The sequence below is a fragment of the Poromitra crassiceps genome (assembly GCF_964638095.1).
Source record: "Poromitra crassiceps genome assembly, chromosome: 12".
Lineage (NCBI taxonomy): Eukaryota > Metazoa > Chordata > Actinopteri > Beryciformes > Melamphaidae > Poromitra > Poromitra crassiceps.
In genome coordinates, this window is record NC_139632.1 from 12,760,104 (window position 1) to 12,778,606 (window position 18,503).

Below are 18,503 nucleotides of genomic sequence, written 5' to 3' on the forward strand. Positions count from 1 at the left end.
CACACACACACACACACACACACACACACACACACACACATGTACATGCATGCCCAGACACACTCTCAAGCACATGCACAAGTCTTCCTACACACATGTCCATATTGACAGTATGTGTCTGGCTCACACGCTTGCATACCCTTGTGCGAGCAATGTGGAAATATAATTTAATGAATTGGAATAGAATGGGGGGAATCTTTATTCAAATATGAAATCTTCGTTATTTTAAGAAAAAGGATCATCTGTTACAAAAAGATTATATCTTTTTTTAAAGCAAACCATGCAACTTTTTTTTAAAGGGGAGTCCTTGACTGGCAAAATGATCATGTTTGACTAATGAAAATTCTGTCATCCCCTAGTCACCCTCATGCCAGTTCGAGATTCAAGATGTTTATTGTCACTCTGTTGTACAAGTACACACGTGTGCACAGGGAGGTTTCCAGCACCACTCGAGAGAACAACAGTACAACAACAACTCAAGTCAATGGTGACGGTGCAGTGCCCCGAGTTTTCACTTTTGAGTGAACTGTCCCTTTAAAGGCCCCCCCATGGGCGCCAAACACCTCCAGTGTGCCGGTCACACGACGACGTACAGAAAAAGCTCCAGGCTGCTTGCATGTCTCAGAGCAGGGGAGAGTCAGCCGGCTGTGCACACACGCTCAATGTCACGAGTGAGCGAACCGACACGCCATGTCAGACCCAACCCGCGCCGCCACCGCCCCGTCCCAGACACGCTAATCCCTGCAGTTGTGGCAGGCAGGACAGGCATGGAGGCGTTTGGGTTGGAGGCCAGTGCTGAGCAGGTGTGTGTGCACGCCGCCGGGCCCTGGAGACTGCCATCAGAGAAGGGCTGTGCAGGGAAGCAGCTGCTGTGCTGTGGCGCGGGGGGAGGTGGGGGGGGGGGGGTGTTGTCAGGAGGGTGTTGATGGCGTGTATGTGTGTTTGGGGAGTGGGGTTGTAGAAGGAAGTGGTTGGGTGGGTGGGTGGTTGGGGGGGTAGCCTACTGAGAGGAGGAGTTTGGAAGAGCGATGACTGCTTATCCACTCCTGCCACCTATCTGTAATGAATGGATGACATTCAGAGGCTATAGCTGCGATAAGGAGGAACATACAGTCATATACAGTACTGGAGATGGGGGGGGGGGGTCATGGATCCTTAAATAGACAACATAGTCCACCATTTTTGATTTGTCCCGGGAGGATTTTTGTCATCGTATTATTGAAGAGTGATGAAACCTATGTTTTGAATATTCATCCTTGGACAGTACATTCTCTAATTAGGATCAGTTAATTAACTGATTGATAGTGAAATTAGAGTATTTCTCATTTTGCTGAGGACCCCTAGAACCTCTTCAAGGACCCCTGCAGGTCCCCTGGACCCCATGTTGAGAAGCACTGCAGTAGATAGAGTGACGGTGATGTGACTCAACTGGGATGTTGTAGTGAGTTCCAAATATTTCATTGATCTTACAGTGGCTCCTTTGAGTCTCCGTTCAGTGTATGATCAATATTCCATTACCTGTATATATGTATGATCAGTATTCCATTACCTGTATATGTGTATGATCAGTATTCCATTACCTGTATATGCATGTATGTATATATGATCAGTATTCGACAGGGTTAGCAGCAGCAGAGGGGTGTGATGGTGGATGCAAGTAGGAAAGTCCACCAATCCAAATCTCACCCAGCTCCTTGAGTATCTCACTCCCAAGTGACCTTTGCCCCGGCCTCCCCCCAGCCTCCTCCCAGCTGCTCCCCCGATAAAGCCCTCTGATCTTGGGGCAGCTTATCGCCGAAGCCTGCCTGGGTCTGGTCTTTTATTGTGTTCCACACATGTAATTACATTGTATTGGATGGGACGGGAGGCAGGCAGGCAGGCAGGCAGCGAGGGAGGGAGAATCCTCACACAGCAGCAGATGAATGTCAGTGTCAGCCTCCTCTCTGGTGTGAGAGCGGTTGGGATTGCGCTGTGGAGGAGGAGGCGGGGCCGGGGCTCCGCAGGGCGTGAGTGACAGCCTGAAACGGGACCCCTGGCTGCTCTCTGGCCGGCCCCTCTCTGCACCTCAAAGCTGCCTCAAAAGGGAGCCGGTGGACTTGAGAACGACAGAAGTGTTTCATACACTGGCACATTCAGTATTCAGTGGTCCAGACCAGATGGAGTCTTTGTTCTTCCCGACACACACACATGCACGCACGCACACACACACACACGCACACACACACACACACACACACACACACACACACACACACATACATGCACGCACACGCACGCACACACACACATGCACGCACACGCACGCACACACAGACACACACACACACACATGCACAAACACTACCTCTGGTGCACGCACAAACATGCCTGGCCTGCACAGACAAATGCACATGCGCACACATGCAAATGAACACACTCACTCACACACACACACACACACACACACACACGTGCGCACGCTCCCTCGCCACACACCAGCATAAAGCCAGGATGGCGGTGGCATGGCGTGGTGGTGATTCTCTTGTCCTCTGTCATGTTCACATTAGTCGTATGCAAATAGGCATTGTGCACAGAGAATGACACAAATCCACCGTGTCTAAACCCTCAAAGAAGACTGGTGACGCCTATTTAGTTAACATGATTTATTAAGGTGGTTGACCCAGTTAGTGCGTGCAGCAGTTTATGAGGGGTTGTTAGGAACATTTGGAGAAATAATGGAGTCTATATTAGCTGTAAGCTAATGGGTTTGAAAAAGACAGGGTGAATTTTGATTTGATTTGATTGAACCTGTTTTGAGCTGTTTGCCTGATCTAGAAGGGAAACGATGTCAAATGAGGAGGCCTTTGCTGCGTTCAACTGGGCTCGTGTTTACAGCTGTATTATAACTAAGTTAATCAATAGGGCTGTGCAATATTTCATCGTTAATTTAAAAAAAAACGATTTGTTTTGCGGTTTTGTTGATTTTTGTTCACCTGTATCTTCATTGTACTGTTTTTTTAAACATTTGTGGGTATCTATTTACACAATAATGCACTTTTGTGTGTGTGTGTGTGTGTGTGTGTGTGTGTGTGTGTGTGTGTGTGTGTGTGTGTGTGTGTGTGTGTGTGTGTGTGTGTGTGTGCGTGCGTGTGCGCGACTGTGTGTGCATATAAGACAAATTTCTGGGACAGAAATCTAATGCAATCTAATGAGGCTGGTGAGGAGGAAGATGACAAGTAGGAGATTGAGGACGAGGTAACGAAGAATGATTCCCTGACTGTAAATGACTCCTGACACAATTCAACATTTTGGACATTCTCTAATGTTCTGATGGCACGAGGCCCAAATCATACCCAGCTACCTGGAGGAAGAGAACGCTAAAACATTCTGACAGCAAGTCCTCTGCGGGCCCTTAAGCTGGAGATGCACAGCTGGTATTAAATTCTTGCTGTCTCTTTCCATCAGAACTGGAGGCGCGGCGGAGCTGAGGTGAGTATGAGATGCCAGTCAGCCAGTATGGAAGGTTATTTAATTGTGAGTATTTATAAAAGCAACCTGCCCTACATCCCTGTCCAACCATTGATCACTAATTCATTCAACTGTGAGTCCAAAGTAACATACAAGTAGAGGTAAAAGTACTCGCCTACCACTGCAGAAACCCGGGTTCAATTCCTGGCAGCGGTACTTCCGGCCTGGTCAGACTCAGACGTTGTTCCTACACACACAAATGGCTGTGTCTGCGGGTGGGAAGCCGGTGGGGTATGAGTCCTGGTCGCTGCACTAGTGCCTCCTCTGGTTGGGTGGTTGGGGCGCCTGTTCGGGGAGGGAGGGGAACTAGGGAAAATAATGTGCTCCTCCCACGTGATATGTGAAACACCTCGCTGTCAGGTGGAAAGAAGCGGCTGGCGACTGCACATGTATCGGAGGAAGCATGTGCTAGTCTACGGCTCTCGCCAGATCAACAGAGGGGGGTGGAACAATGACTGGGACAGCATGGGGAATTGTCCGAGAACAAGTGTTGAGAAAAAAGGGAAAAATGACCTCAGCCAAAATTTGGCTGTTGAAAAGTTGACAAGTGGCTGCTTTTGCCACACAGAAAAATCGTGGGGTTTATTTGACAATAACAAAATGCATTTGAATGTGCTTTTAATGACTTACCAGACACTGACATCTGACTCCACCCAACTGGCGCTCCCTACAGGTTAAAATAAGAACCAAGAATTATTTGCATTATTTACCACTGTTTGAGACGCAGGTCTGCCTATGAAGGGGAATACGAGATCATCAGTAAGCGCCCCATTAGGAAATTAAGTGGTCAAATCAGATTTCTCACCTCTTGTCTGAACAGTTTATGATAACGTGACAGATAAGAACATTTCTCCATTACAGCTTATGTTTTACAGTAATATGAACCGTGGCTATAACAAACATGTGTGAGTTAACATCTGCTAGCCATGGAGAGCAAGTCTCACCCGAAAAATCAATCAATCAACCAATAAATAAATAAATAAAATGTGTGTGTGCTTGTGTGTGTGTGTGTGTGTGTGTGTGTGTGTGTGTGTGTGTGTGCGTGCGTGCGTGCGTGTGTGTGTGTGTGTGTGAATCAACATATGCTTGTTGAGACACCTCTGCCTACACAGGATTTGATGTAATTGCACCTTGTACTATTTACACAAAAACGCCTACATAGGGACCTGGCTTGGATGTGAGAGGAAACTGAAAAGCGGGCAAGTCATTGATTTAATAGAACGACATGACACGAGTGACAATCTCATCAGAGGGAATAGGACTTTATTTGGTTTGGTATGAAATGCTATTAGGCACTACACCACCCTAGGCTGAAATATCCTTTACACTCTACTGCCATTAAATAAGTCAAATCCAACACTCCTACTCACTAGTGGTTAGTGGCTGTGTGAGTGGCTTCTAGACGTGCTTCGCAGAGGCAGAAGTGTCTGTGAGACATTTTTTCAAATCATAACATACACAGTCAATATTAAACTCCCTGCACTGTGGTGGCTTTTATGCACACAAAGCATTATACCACACAGTTTATAGGACTCAGAGGGCAAAGGTTTTCATGGAAAATAAATAATTTACAGAGTCAAATAGTGAGCGAAAAGGCAGGTGATTTGAGAATACTTGTGTATATATATATATCACATGCAAAAAGAAAAAGTGCCCAGATTTCATCTTTGCTGTTTAAAACAATCGTCATTGTTGACAAAAAACATTATACATCGACACAATATCAATAAAGCGAAATAAAACTCTGTTATGACTTCTTTGAAGCACTATCAAGACTAATTTAACAGACATGGAGTAAACCAAGTCCCTTGTTTGGGCATATGGTTTATTCCATCTCCAAGCAACTGCCCAAACACATTTCATAGTTCTGAAATATGGACATAAATGTGTAAGACACACACAACACTTCAATTATTCGGCTGCTGTGAATAATATTGTAGAGTGTGCTGTAAATAGTGGCTTTCCATGATCTTAGATGTATTCAGATCTACACTCCGTACGAAGCAGTCAGCTTTGTGGATTTATTTGGCTCAAACTAACGTCTTTGCTTCTATCATCAGCACTTCACTAGTGACCACAATGCATCAACAAAAAGTGTCTAGCAGGACTACTACATCAGTTCTTTCTGTATAGTTCTAGTATGACTATCTCAGTCAGAACTTGCCGAGGGCGGGCAGCGCCCCGGCCTTGACCAGTACAGCCGAGAGCAGGTCGGCCGGCCCAGACGGGTGCGGCGCCGTGGGAGCGGAGGGATCACCGTGCTTGTTGTCAGAGTGCAAAGGGGTCGGAACCTTCCCTCTGTTCATAGTGGACCTCCCACCGCCGCCCATCCCTACTCCGCCCAAACTGGACTTGCTGTTCTCGGCCGTGGGGATGACGGTGCCCAGGTGGGGGTTGCCCGCCGTGGCGGTCCCTCCGGACTCCACGTTGGTCTGGCAGGAGCACAGCAGCCGGAAGAAGGCGGCCCTCATCTCCCTGCTGGAGAGCGTGTATATCAGGGGGTTGAGGGCCGAGTTGAGCACGGCCAGGGCGATGAACCAGTCCACCTGGTAGAGCACGGGGCAGCTGTCCGGGCTGCAGCCCACGTCCAGCAGCAGCAGGAGGAACAGAGGGGCCCAGCACATGACAAACACCCCGAGAACGATCACCACGGTCCGCAGCAGGGCCAGCGAGCGCTCCGACGGCCTGCTGCTCACCCTGCGGCCGCTGGAGGTCACCAGGCGGTAGATCCTGATGTAGAGGATGACGATGGCCACCAGCAGGGCGCTGAAGACGCTGATGCAGAAAGCCACGTAGCTCTTAGCGTAGAGCGGCAGCACAGTGGAGCACGAGGGCAGATTGTCCAGGCAGTTCCAGCCCAGGCTGGGCAGGGCGCTGAGCAGCACCGACACGGCCCAGCAGGCCCCCAGCAGCCCCAGCAGTCTGCCCCGGCCGGCCGCCTCGCACGGCCGCAGGCGCACCATGGTCATGTGCCTCTCTATCCCGATGGCCAGAAGGCTGAAGGTGGAGGCACTGAGGGCCACAAACATGCTCCCCTCTCTGGCCAGCCACTGGGCCGGGGTCAGGAAGTAGGTGTTGCGTCCCGAGGTGAAGATGTTCACCACGTAGGCCACGCCGGCCAGCAGGTCCGACAGCGCCAGGTTGCCGATGAGGAAGTACATGCGGCTGTGGAAGCGCTTGTTCCTCCAGAGCGCCAGCAGCACCGTGACGTTCTCCAGGACGATCAGCACGCAGATGAACAGCAGCACGGCCATCTTACAGACCCCGCTGCTGCGCGGACGCTCCCACTTCCCCGAGTGGTTGTAGTGGGTGACGATCACAGCGTTCATCCCGTCCTCCAGGATGTTGCCCATGCTGCCTGCTGCTGCCCTTCCCGGCCTTCCTCGGTCACACAGCAGAGGGCGCCACAGCACCAGACACAGCAGAGGGAAGCAGCGCTACTGGACCTGGCAGTGTCACCACTGGCATCTCACAGCCTCCTCAAGGACCTGACACATAAACACAGGGCAAAGAGATTAATTTTCAACACTCTAAAGTCTTTAAAGTTAGAGCTACTAACATTCCTGCCAATTTAAATAACAGGTTAAAGTAGGCCTGATGAAGAAAAACTTGAAAAATAGATTATGCATCAAAAATAAGTTTGAGATGATGTAATACAGGTTACAGGTTCTTTTGCCACTCTTTAGGCCTAATAGCTTTTCACAAATTATAGCCCATGTGCTCTGCTAGTATTTATTAATGCTGTGTCACTTGCCTGGATAAATATAACCTATCAAAAAGTGTCAAAACAATGTTGAAATGATGCTCTCATGTAATCCTGAAGTTTACTGAAACAATCGTATAGCCTATCATGTATGGATAAATTAACGTTAAAGGAACACTCTGCCTGCCCATTTTCAACCAGCTTTGTATCATTAGAACATCAGTAGTATATCAGAAAACTGTAAACTGTTTTGAAGTCTGTCATTTAATTTGACAGTTATTGAGTGTTAAAGTGTGGACCAGTGACATCACTGGTCCACACTAACTCAAATTAATAACTCATTAACTCAAATCAACTCTCAATAACTGTCAAACTAGATGAATGATGAATAGTTTGACAGTTATTGAGAATTGATTTGAGTTAATGAGTTATTAATTTGAGTTAGTGTGGACCAGTGATGTCACTGGTCCACACTTTAACATTCAATAACTGTCAAATTAAATGACAGACTTCAAAACCGTTTACAGTTTTCTGATATACCGTACTACTGATGTTCTAATGATACAAAGCTGGTTGAAAATGGGGGGAGTGTTCCTTTAAACATAATACAACTATAGCCTACACAATGTAGGGCAAGCTATCCCTAAATCCAATATAGGGATCATTAGCTATTTATTTACACATTAATGTTATTCAGTCAACTATCAAAACAAACAGTTGCATATCAAAACAGTGCATTAGCAATGTTTTATCAACGCTGAACCGCATCAAATTCCATATCGGCCCATGTTTTCCTAAAACAAGAATGTAAGATGAATGCTGCCTACCCATTAAATTCCCATTAAAGTCTGAGTAAAACTTCCTGTTTTGGAAAAGTTGTTCCCAACGCGCATGGCGCTTGGAAACTGTGAGAATTCCATAGCAAACTATAAATGAGAAAGTTGAATAGTTGTTCAATCATTATCACAGCTAATCGTAGCCTACCTGTTTGAGTGATTGATCTAAACATCCCAGCGGTGGTGAGATGTGCGAGATTTAGAATATCTTTCCTCCTGCGCGTTCACAGTTATATCTGCTTCAAAATACGCGTTTGTCAAGAATATATCCAGTGTTCAGTCGAAGTTCCATATTTTGCGCTTCTCCGCATAAAAGTGTCCTCATTGAAATATCTTCCAAAGTGCCGCTGTTGTCCGTAACTTTTCCCAGTCCTCCTCTCTCCACCGACTCTCCCCCGCTCTGAGCATCCCGCTCGAGTCTCCCAGGCAGCCGGACCGTTGCGGGGCGGGATCCTCCCTCACCGCTCCACTTAACACATTTACCACCAATTATGAGTCAAGAGAGAGGTCAAAGTCGTGACATCATCACACCAGATGCTGCAGTGCAGATGTGTCAGTCTCATCTGTGTTTACCACAGACAGTGGTTCACATAGTGGCGTCCGGGGTCCCCCAGGGGTCATCGAGAGGGTTCCAGGGGGGTCCCACAAAATTATTATTATTTTTATTTTTATTATTATTATTATTATTATTATTATTATTATTATTATTATTATTATTATTATTATTATTATTATTATTATTATTATTATTGTTGTTGTTGTTGTTGTTGTTGTTGTTGTTGTTATTAATAATAATAATAATAATATAGTATGATTCCATATATGTAACACAATGACAGAATGTATGACTATTTTGGTCATGGTTTCATACACATTCTGTAGCCTAATAAAACATCTAAAAGCAAAAAAGATTGGGGACCCTGCATGTGACAAGATCTTATCAAATGGGAGTATGTTACCGAAACGACCAGCGACAATGTGGGAGACTATTATAGTTTGATTGATTAGAATGATGTTTCTAGTGTAGGTCAAATGGGTTTGTTTTTGTTCTCTGCACCTCACACATGGGCAGGCAGCTGACTGGAACACCTATTTGTCTTCCCCCAATGTGTCATGGAATTAGGCTACTGCAGTTAGCCTCTACTTGCCCTGACACATGTTACAATTGAAATAATTGCCCCTGCAGGCCGACTTTTCTAGACAGTTATTTTGTACCTTGAGCCGAGGTTGTGTCATCCTCTGTCACCAAGCCTGTATGCTGCACGCTAAAGCGTTGCCCTTACTCCTGGGTAACTCGTGCCTTTTGCATGATCAACTTCATATAAAATGATGTTAGGATAGCTCCAAAGTTGAGGGGTTTAAATAATCGATGAAGCATTCTCTTATAGGCCTAATAGTCTTTCTTTTTTTTAAGCACAGAAAGTGATCCACATCCAGACATCCCATCCAAAGTCATCCACAGTTTTAGGAAAGCACACAAACTGACATATTAGGCTTTGTTTGTTTGTTTGGTGTTTACCCCCTCCGCCGACAGGTCACAAAGCAAAGTTACAGCCCCTCTGGATATCCATGCTTTTGATCAGACATTGTTTTTCATGTTCAAAATGAAGGATGACTGGTTCCCCCTGGCCCTCCAGTGTGTGAGATAGGTCAGACCTCTCCCACTGGAGCTGACTGGAATGGATGAGGATGGAAGAGTCACACTACCCTTCTCCTTATATGCACTTTATTCACTTTATTTCGGAAAGAAGGAGTCATAGATAAGAACAGAAGAGTCTGGGAAGCTAAATATAGAAATGGGCGTGGTGGTGGTGGTGGTGGTGGTGGTGGTGGGGCTTGAACCGGGGGCCCCTGATGGGTTTGCATGTGAGGTTTGAAAGAGCAGGTTGTCATCACATCCTCTGGACAGGCTGGGGCACTGCAGGTGAAAGGTGAAGATTTGGGCTGCTGTTTGCAAAAATATCCTGATGGACGGCAGCAGGGGTAGTAAAGGGTAGAGAAAACCTTTATTTTAAGAACAAAAGAAGAAGAAATTGAAGAAGAAAATGACAAGTATATCGAAGAAGAGTGGTTCTCAGCGTGGCGTGGGGTCCGAGGACCCCCAGGGGTCATTGAGCGGGTTCCAGGGGGCGAGCAAATTGAGAGCAATTAGAGAATGTAGAAGAATGACTGTTTTGATCCTACTGTAGTTTCTCTGTTGCTGTATCTCTCTGCCTACAATACAGAGACGCATGGCATTCTGGACAAATTCATACAAATATTCTCAGATTTGGGTCAGACAGACAAAATCTCATGAAATGAAGGTCCGTAGCCCTATCGTGGACTAAATCAGCGATCCTTGACATGGGAAAGGTTGAGAATCAGTTGTAGAATGCTCCAGTTGTGAAACTGCATGATTTGTCAGGGTTGAAGAAAAGACCAGGGGCCACATGTATAAACCATGTGTACACACGAAAAGTGTGCCACTTTCCACACCGGTTTCCGAATTTCTAAAACTCGAAGGTCCACATCTCTCATACCATGCATACTGTATGTACGCAGTCTTCTGAGTCTGACTAGTCTCGCTTGCCAGACTCTCACCCTACAACAGGGGAGATTCTGGCTGTACTGGCTGGCACTCTGATATAGCGGGGGGGGGGGGGGGGGCTCTGTTTACCTTTACAACCAAACACCGAAAGTACCAAGCAGGCACATTCCAGATCCAATCGTTTTCAACGTGTAGCAACAAGCTAGCATTGTTGATGATGTTGTTTCACGGCAGAGGCATTTGAGATAGACAGATTTGTCACGGAGAGAGCAGAAAGGAGATCCATACATGGTCGCAGCTGGTCAGTCAGGAAAGGGATTTTCTTCCGCTGCCGACTGAAATGGTCGGCACCAATGGCAGAGCTTATACCAGCAGCCTGCTTCCATGCAGCCAGACTCTCCTGGCAGGGAGCCAAGTGAGACTAGACTCCGACTAGTGTGATGTGACAAAGGATAATCTAGAGCCAGTGTGAATTTGGGCGACATTTTTTTTAAAGCTTTTTTGGGCGTACACAGATTTCTACACCTAAATATATACACAGAGTTGTATACATTTGGCCCCAGGTGTGCCCAGTCAACCTGCACAGTATAAATAAAGCTTTGTGTTTTGTGTCATGAGTCCTGGAGTTTCATGCAGCAGCCCTCTGGGTACCAAACTGCTCTCCGCTGTCTAACAGGCTTTTCCTGGTGACAACATGGTGAGAGCCAGTGATGTGTGACTCCATCAGCCAACTCATGGAGGAGGAGGAGGAGGACTGAGGAGAAAGCACAGCTGGACGTGTCGATATTATGACTGCTATGAGCTGGCCTTGCATTGTGTTTACAGAACAGAAGGCACATTCCCAGAAAATTCCCAAAAGACGAGTGCGGTACAGTCCATTATTCCGACCACTGGATGGTGCAGTGGTTGGAAATGGAGGGTGTGGGGGCTATTACCTCTCATTGTGTGTTTACTCCATGTGTTTCGTTGTAGTTTTCCCACATTATGGTCACTGGCGTTCCCTGGAGAGAGGTTGGTTTCACATTCAGGTTGAGATGGCGGTGAGAAGGTTTCTGAGAACCGGGAGAGAAACATGACTCAGGTTTAGGAAGTCTGTCTGCGGTCCCTCCCTTCATTCGTGCACTTATAGGATAATTTGTCATTGTTCATATTTTTTAACAATACACGAATAAAGAACAGAAGAAGACAATCGGCCAAATTGTTTGTATCTTAATTTATTCTTGTCTTATTTGAACTGTAAAGCGCTTTATAACTGTGTTTACAAAAGGACTCTATAAATAAAGTTGATATTATTTATTATTATTATTATTATTATTATTATTATTGTTGTTGTTGTTGTTGTCATTGTTGTTGTAGTTGCTGCATTGTTGTTGTTGTTGATGATAATCTCTTCAATTTCAGTTTCAGTAATAAAGAGAGAGCATAATACCGAAAGAAGAGCAGTGTTTGAAATCAGATGGCTCAACCAGTAATCCTTGAGATAAGATCAAATGATTTATATGAATCTGTTTTTATTTAATTGTTCCCAATTGACCTCAAAGCCCAAAATGCATTATGCATAGTAAAATATTAGACAAGAAAGGAGGAGTTGTCTATGGACATGCAATGTTCTTCAGCTCAGTGGGTGAGCATGGCTGCTAGCACCATTATGTGTCCCATTCCCACTGTGACCATATGCAGCCATTATAAGGTGCTTTGTGTAAAAGGCCTCCTGTGGACTGTGGTTATGGGCAGCCTATATTTCTTCTCTTCTTCTCTTTTCATTGTTGTCTGGTCAGTTCTATTAAACTGGCGTAGGTTTGGGTAGGGATGCTAGGGACACATCCCTACCAATACAAGGCTCCGAAATGCGCAGTGGCGCCGCCAGGCGTAATTCTGTAGGCACCGTGTGTAAATTCTTTCTTGCACTGTCACTAATTGTCACTTGTTTGATGGTTTTCTTCCTGTTGTGGAACCATTTTTGCACTGCTGCAGCACCAGACACTTTAGCTGCGTGCACATCATGTTGTTCAACAGCGCTCTGCCTCTCTATCACCCATTTATTAACCCATATGTGCGCAATGGGGGAGAGGTGGGCAATAGGAAGGAGAGGGTCAAATGTAGAAATACAAATTTAAATAGGTTAAAAAAGTACATGTTGCTGTGGATGTAATTTTTTAATTAATTACATGCATTTCGATATATTTAAATTCATGGTTCTGTGTGTTCTTTGCATGTATTGATAGTTTACTAATTAAGATGTCATGGCAACTCATGTATGTTCGTATGTATACACTGAAAAGGTTTGGGAATCAACCCCTGCCCTAAACAATTTATTTTATGTACATAATAAACTGAACCTTGTAAGGCAGCTGTATTCGCACGAGATCATGTGATGAAACACACAAAACAAAACCATTTGGCAGCGTCAGGTTAACTTGACAATCAACTTATAAATTGCATCGTTTGTTGACCATTTGTTGATAGTTAAAAACTGTTGAAACAGTCAGCTGATACAAAATTTCACAGGCTGGATTCGTAGGCTACCCATGCGTACCTGAACATACATACGTATATAGCGGTGGGGGGGCTTTCTAGAGCTTCCTCCCACAGACCACCAAAGCAGTTCCCAGGAACTTTCCACACATACTTAGGATAAAAGTGCTACATGCACTGTGCTCCCCAACATACCTGCAGCACTATAGACTTTCAGCAAGTTGCAGGCAGCATCCAGACCACATCCTTCAAGTGAACACGAAACAGACATGAGGCCACGACCATCTTCTCTTTGCCTTCAGACCTCTCCTACCATAATTAGTCAGAAGAATTAGTCAGTGAAAATAAAAATGATGGTTATAGTTATAGTTAGTGTGTGTGTGTGTGTGTGTGTGTGTGTGTGTGTGTGTGTGTGTGTGTGTGTGTGTGTGTGTGTATGTGTGTGTGTGTGTGTGTGTGTGTGTGTGTGTGTGTGTGTGTGTGTGTGTGTGTGTGTGTGTGTGTGTGTGACAGCTTGTGCAGATGTTTCGATCTCTCCCGACATGTCGTTTGAGCCTCAGTCTCGTCCGACACTTTTCGTATAACACCTGTCAACACTTGTCTAAACATAAAACAGCCTGATGACAGGGCAGCTATAACCACGCTATCTGAACTATCTATTCTCCACATACTGTAATTAATGAATTACTCAGATATATTCAAACACTATTATGTCATTATTGTTAATAGTTGTATGAAATGCGTTCTGTAGCACTTATTAAGCCTATTTGTTAGGCTACACTTCCCTCTTCTACTTCTCTACTCCTCTACTTTGTCATTTTTGTGGTGTTTTCATGTGCATCTCATCATCAAATAGCCTACAGTATGTAGCCAAAATATTGTTAACTCGAAATATAGCGCGTTCATTTCTATTGTGCTTTGCACGCTTCGTGACCTCCCAATATGTGTCCCTACCAATGTCAAAGTCAAACCTACGCCCTTGACTGTCTATCTTCTCTGTTTTCTCTACAGATGTTGTTTTTCCCTGAATCAAACTAGAACGAACAGATCTGGGAGAGTGGGCACGAAATTGCGGCCGTGCTGGAAGGGAGTTAATATGGCGAACAGTGACCGACCGCATAATGACCAATGTTGAGGAAAAGAAGGGGAGATGGATAAAGACAAGAAAGAGCAAGACTGAGGGAGAGGGGAGTAGACTCTTTCTCTCTCTCTCTCTCCTCCCCCCCCACCTCTCTCTCTCTCTCTCTCTCTCTCTCTCTCTCTCCCCCTCTCTCTCTCTCTGACGTCACTGACTGTGAGGAGTTACAGCCATGCTGGCCCTCATGTCAGCGCAGGCCTTGCAGATTAATGAATGGCCCTCAGAGCTGTTGACTTTACCCTGACCAGCAAGAGATGTGCCGACTCTCTGACAAGCCATTTATAACCGTATCAAAACAGCCCAAAGGACACAGATTTCCTGGATATTTCGGATAGTCGGGAAAGAGGAAGCGTAGCTATGGGTCAGAAGGTCGTGAAAAAAACGACCTTGTAACATAGCCTTGTAAAGGTTTATGTAACTGGTGGTGGTGCATGGTATACGTGTGTGTGTGTGTGTGTGTGTGTGTGTGTGTGTGTGTGTGTGTGTGTGTGTGTGTGTGTGTGTGTGTGTGTCTGTGTGTGTGTGTGTGGCCTTTGCGTGTACCTCTTTGTGAGTCATGCCAATCTGACGCAGGCTCCGGTGGTGGTGAGGGAGCTGTTGGGGAATGTAACGTTTAGTGGGAAGTCAGGGGGTGTTGGCCGTGGAAAGGGAAAGCCTCGAGCGTTCACCCCGCTGTCCTGCAGTCGACGCACTTCCCCCGAAAGAAATATACAAAATTGAGACCTTTTGCATGACAAACAGCTCCAGCTCCATTCAATTAATATTCGACGTTCGTTTGACGTAATGCATCCTCTGACAGCCATATATACAACAACAGATTTAAATAGACATGGATCATTTCTGTGCTGTTTTTGCTGGCTAGAAAGCGAGCTAGGAAAGCCAAGTTTCCTGTGTCACAGTAGCCTAATTTTAGGAGATTCTGGAAACTACCTGATACTGTAGATTTATCAATTGTATTTATAGCATCTGTATACTTATTTCTGAAACAGTTGTTATATTTATTTAGCCATTATTTGCACACACATTCTCCAATAGACCTCCATGATATAGCCTTGATTTGTGAGATTTGTTTGCAAAGCCTCTATACCTGTCTATATTTGACAGATGCTGTTTCGTTAAAACCGTGAGATCATTATCGGTATCTCCATCACATATTTCCTTCTGTGGCGTGCTGGCACCTCTGTCTCTCTCTAGGAGGTCCTGGGTAGAGCTTTGAGAAATGATAAGTGTATCTGGGGTAGTGGTGCTGGGGGGTTATCAGTGGACTGTGGAGTCTTTAAGAGCTCCAGGTGGCTGCTTGTCTGAGGACCATTCCTGCTGCTCTCTTCAGATAACTGTTTTATCTGGGCCCAACTCAAAATAGCAACATCAAAGGATGGATGGATGGGTCTTATGTGCATTGTCCTGTCTAAATAAACCATAAAGTAAAGTAAAGTAAAGTAGAGAAAGGTATTGATAGAGAATAGAATTTCTCTTCTCCGCTAAATGTGATAATTATAACAGCCTATCTAAACCAAATAAATTGAAGCCAGGAGTCTAGGAAGATGTCTCATAAACGTATATTTATTACCATAACATTCTCTGCAATATGTATTGTCAGAGGGCTGAATCTCAATGTACACATTTTGATATGTTATACAGAGTCCAAATATTCAGCAAATGGCTGACAGTTTAACATATGCTTTATACTCAGAGAGAGGAGGAAGAGCAGAGAGGAGGGGAGAGGAATGGGATGATCTCTTGGAAATGTGTGTGCGTCTCAGTCTGACTGAGAGAGTTGTTATTGGAACACGACGCACTGACCAAGGTCTCAGCAAAAGGAGCAGTCCTATATGTGTGAGAGATGTCATGTCATGTTAACTTATAGCATTAATTATGTGTATGCAATTATAGCTTATAGCTTATTGATTAGGAAATGGCAATGGAACTTATATTTTTCTCCAACAGGTATGATGGGGAAGAAGTTTTCTGTCTCACCCACAAACAAAAGGACCTTTTTGACAACACAATTTGTCATTAGAAGACGGAAGTGACAATCAGAAACGGGAAGATGGGAATGTATGACTGTTTAATGCTGGGGCAACAAAAAAAGAGATAACAAAAAGGCCCTGGACCTTAAAATGACATTAATGCTTGTAAATATGTCATATCTAAATTGTTTACTCTCACTGCCTCATCTTTAAAATGTCACCATCCGTCTTCTCACACGATCAGATAGGAACTTGCGACATCGCGATCAAATAGCATTATTTATTTTCTTTACGACTGGGGTCTTAAACAGTTCAAGCCTTTGCCTGGACAAAATATGTTCAAAATAACTTGGCCCTCAGTCATGTAAACAATCATGCCCTTTGAGTCTGCCCCATTTTCTCAGCACTGCTCTTCTGATGCCTGGGAAACTTGCAGAATTGTGTGTGTGTGTGTGTGTGTGTGTGTGTGTGTGTGTGTGTGTGTGTGTGTGTGCGTGCGTGCGTGCGTGCGTGCGTGCGTGCGTGCGTGTGTGTGCGTGCGTGTGTGTGTGCGTGTGTGTGTGTGTGTGTGTGTGTGTGTGTGTAAGTGAGTATATGTGTGCACTAATAAATTATACTCCATGGGTTTGGCATGACCTTGTGCTGATGCTCGTGGATAGTTACCGGTAACTCGCGCAAGACAAATGTATTTGTATAGACTTGACCGTGGGCATGTAGGTGTTGAAAAAGTGTTTTTCTGCATGTTTGTGCACACAGTTGCGCTCTCTCCTTCACACCAGAACCATTACTCTTTATTGCTAAACACACAAACAAACATCTAGGGTTGAAAAATCTAAACACAGCAAATTAGACCCCCAAAAAAACGTGCATCCTTTTCTGTATATCTTGGCTGTCTGTCTGGGCCATGTCTGTTCTATAAGAGGAGGTCAGAGGCTGTGGTTCCCTTGAGAGGCGGAGGAATGCTCAAGTAGTTCAGTGTGTGGCGCTCCAGACATGTTCCCGTGACCCCCAAATCATGCTCCATCCACCACCACCACCACCACCACCTCCATCTCCGCACCCAATCTCACCCGAGGCCAGAGAAACCCCCTCCCACCCCCACCCTCATGGAGCAGACGGACCTCCCAGTGAAGGCAGCTGGAGCCTGAGAAGACCAGACCAACAGACCAAACTCCATCACCACAATCCACTAGTATTCCCAGATGCTGCACCACGACCCCACTCATTCCCAACCTATTCATTGCAATAAACTCCTTTCCTTTTCAGTTGTCGTGGTCTGTGCTGGAGAAGTAGGCCTACAGTTTTAGAATGACAATCACTGTCATCAGTTTTACAGTAAATACCAGCACAGCATGATACAAGAAGAACAAGACATCACAAACTGTGTAAACCTACAATCTAAGATATATACTTGCCTACATATGCCTAAACCTAGCCCTATACACTATGCATACACATACATATAGCACTTCAAATAATAATTTGAATATCAATATTATATGTACCCAAGAAACATGCTTGGAGGAACACATTTATAAGATAATGAAATCATAACATTATATTACTTTGTCTTACAATACAAAAGATACACATTTTGTAAGGGGAATTTTCCCACACTGTAGGGAACATGCTCCCTACGGGGGGGGGGGGGGACTGGTATATGCATCAGATTATGTTAATATTAATCACATTTTTTGACTGTTCTCTTTTACTCAACATAAATGTTACATATGGGAAAACTTTTTTGTTATTGTTTGGTATTTGCCAAAATTTTTGAAGTGGTTGCCCTATTATTGGTTGGAGGATTTTCTGTAATAATAATAGTATTAATAGTATTAATAATCAAATAAGTGCAAATTCACAATAGCTGCGACCAGATGTGAATGTATGTGATACCATCCACTCCATTGTGCTTCCATATAATGCTTCTAGTATTTCTAGTCAGTAAGGAGAAAACTCTATCTCAATTTATCAACCAAATCAATCTATCAGTAATCTGAGTGTGGCCATCTTATTTGTCTCGCAGTTCTTACAGTGAATGGAGATGTTCAGTATGTGCATCAGGTGCATTTCTTTATTGCTCCTAAGGGAGGACTTAGGAGAAATAATAAGTCAAGGATGGATGACAAGGTTTATTGCATGATTAAAATTGCAGATGAGTCTAGGATTTATAGTAAGGCTTTGGTGATTAGACTCTATCGTTAAATTATGTTCACGAAGGCAGCATATTATGTCAAAGTCAAAGTCTAAAAGCTGCTGGTGGTGAGAGCACTGGAGAGATGAACATCCTGTAGGTAACCAATGGAGCCTCATTCCTTCAGTAGGAATCTCCCTCTTGAGGAGCTGA

General features: G+C 44.8%; 2 protein-coding genes across 2 annotated transcripts in view; both read right to left on the bottom strand.

Annotated features, from left to right (window-relative positions):
- Nucleotides 1-4,764: 4,764 nt before the first annotated feature.
- Nucleotides 4,765-8,399, bottom strand: s1pr3a (sphingosine-1-phosphate receptor 3a). The gene is made up of 2 exons (XM_083648383.1): nt 8,195-8,399; nt 4,765-6,995 (listed from the first exon to the last, which is right to left on the bottom strand). The coding sequence occupies exon 2, from the start codon at nt 6,858-6,860 to the stop codon at nt 5,661-5,663; it is 1,200 nt and encodes a 399-aa protein (XP_083504509.1). The 5' UTR covers nt 6,861-6,995; nt 8,195-8,399; the 3' UTR covers nt 4,765-5,660.
- LOC310786028 (insulin gene enhancer protein ISL-3-like) overlaps nt 6,963-18,503 on the bottom strand; it is a gene marked incomplete at both ends in the record, with an annotated part of 36,819 nt that continues 25,278 nt past the window's right edge. The window contains one exon of the mRNA XM_083647213.1: nt 6,963-6,995. Within this exon, the coding sequence (XP_083503339.1) occupies nt 6,963-6,995 (33 nt within the window). The remainder of the gene's footprint in view (nt 6,996-18,503) is intronic.

Bases quoted from the DNA above. Each gene is read 5' to 3' on its own strand.
- s1pr3a (XM_083648383.1), bottom strand. From the start codon at position 6,860: ATGGGCAACATCCTGGAGGACGGGATGAACGCTGTGATCGTCACCCAC.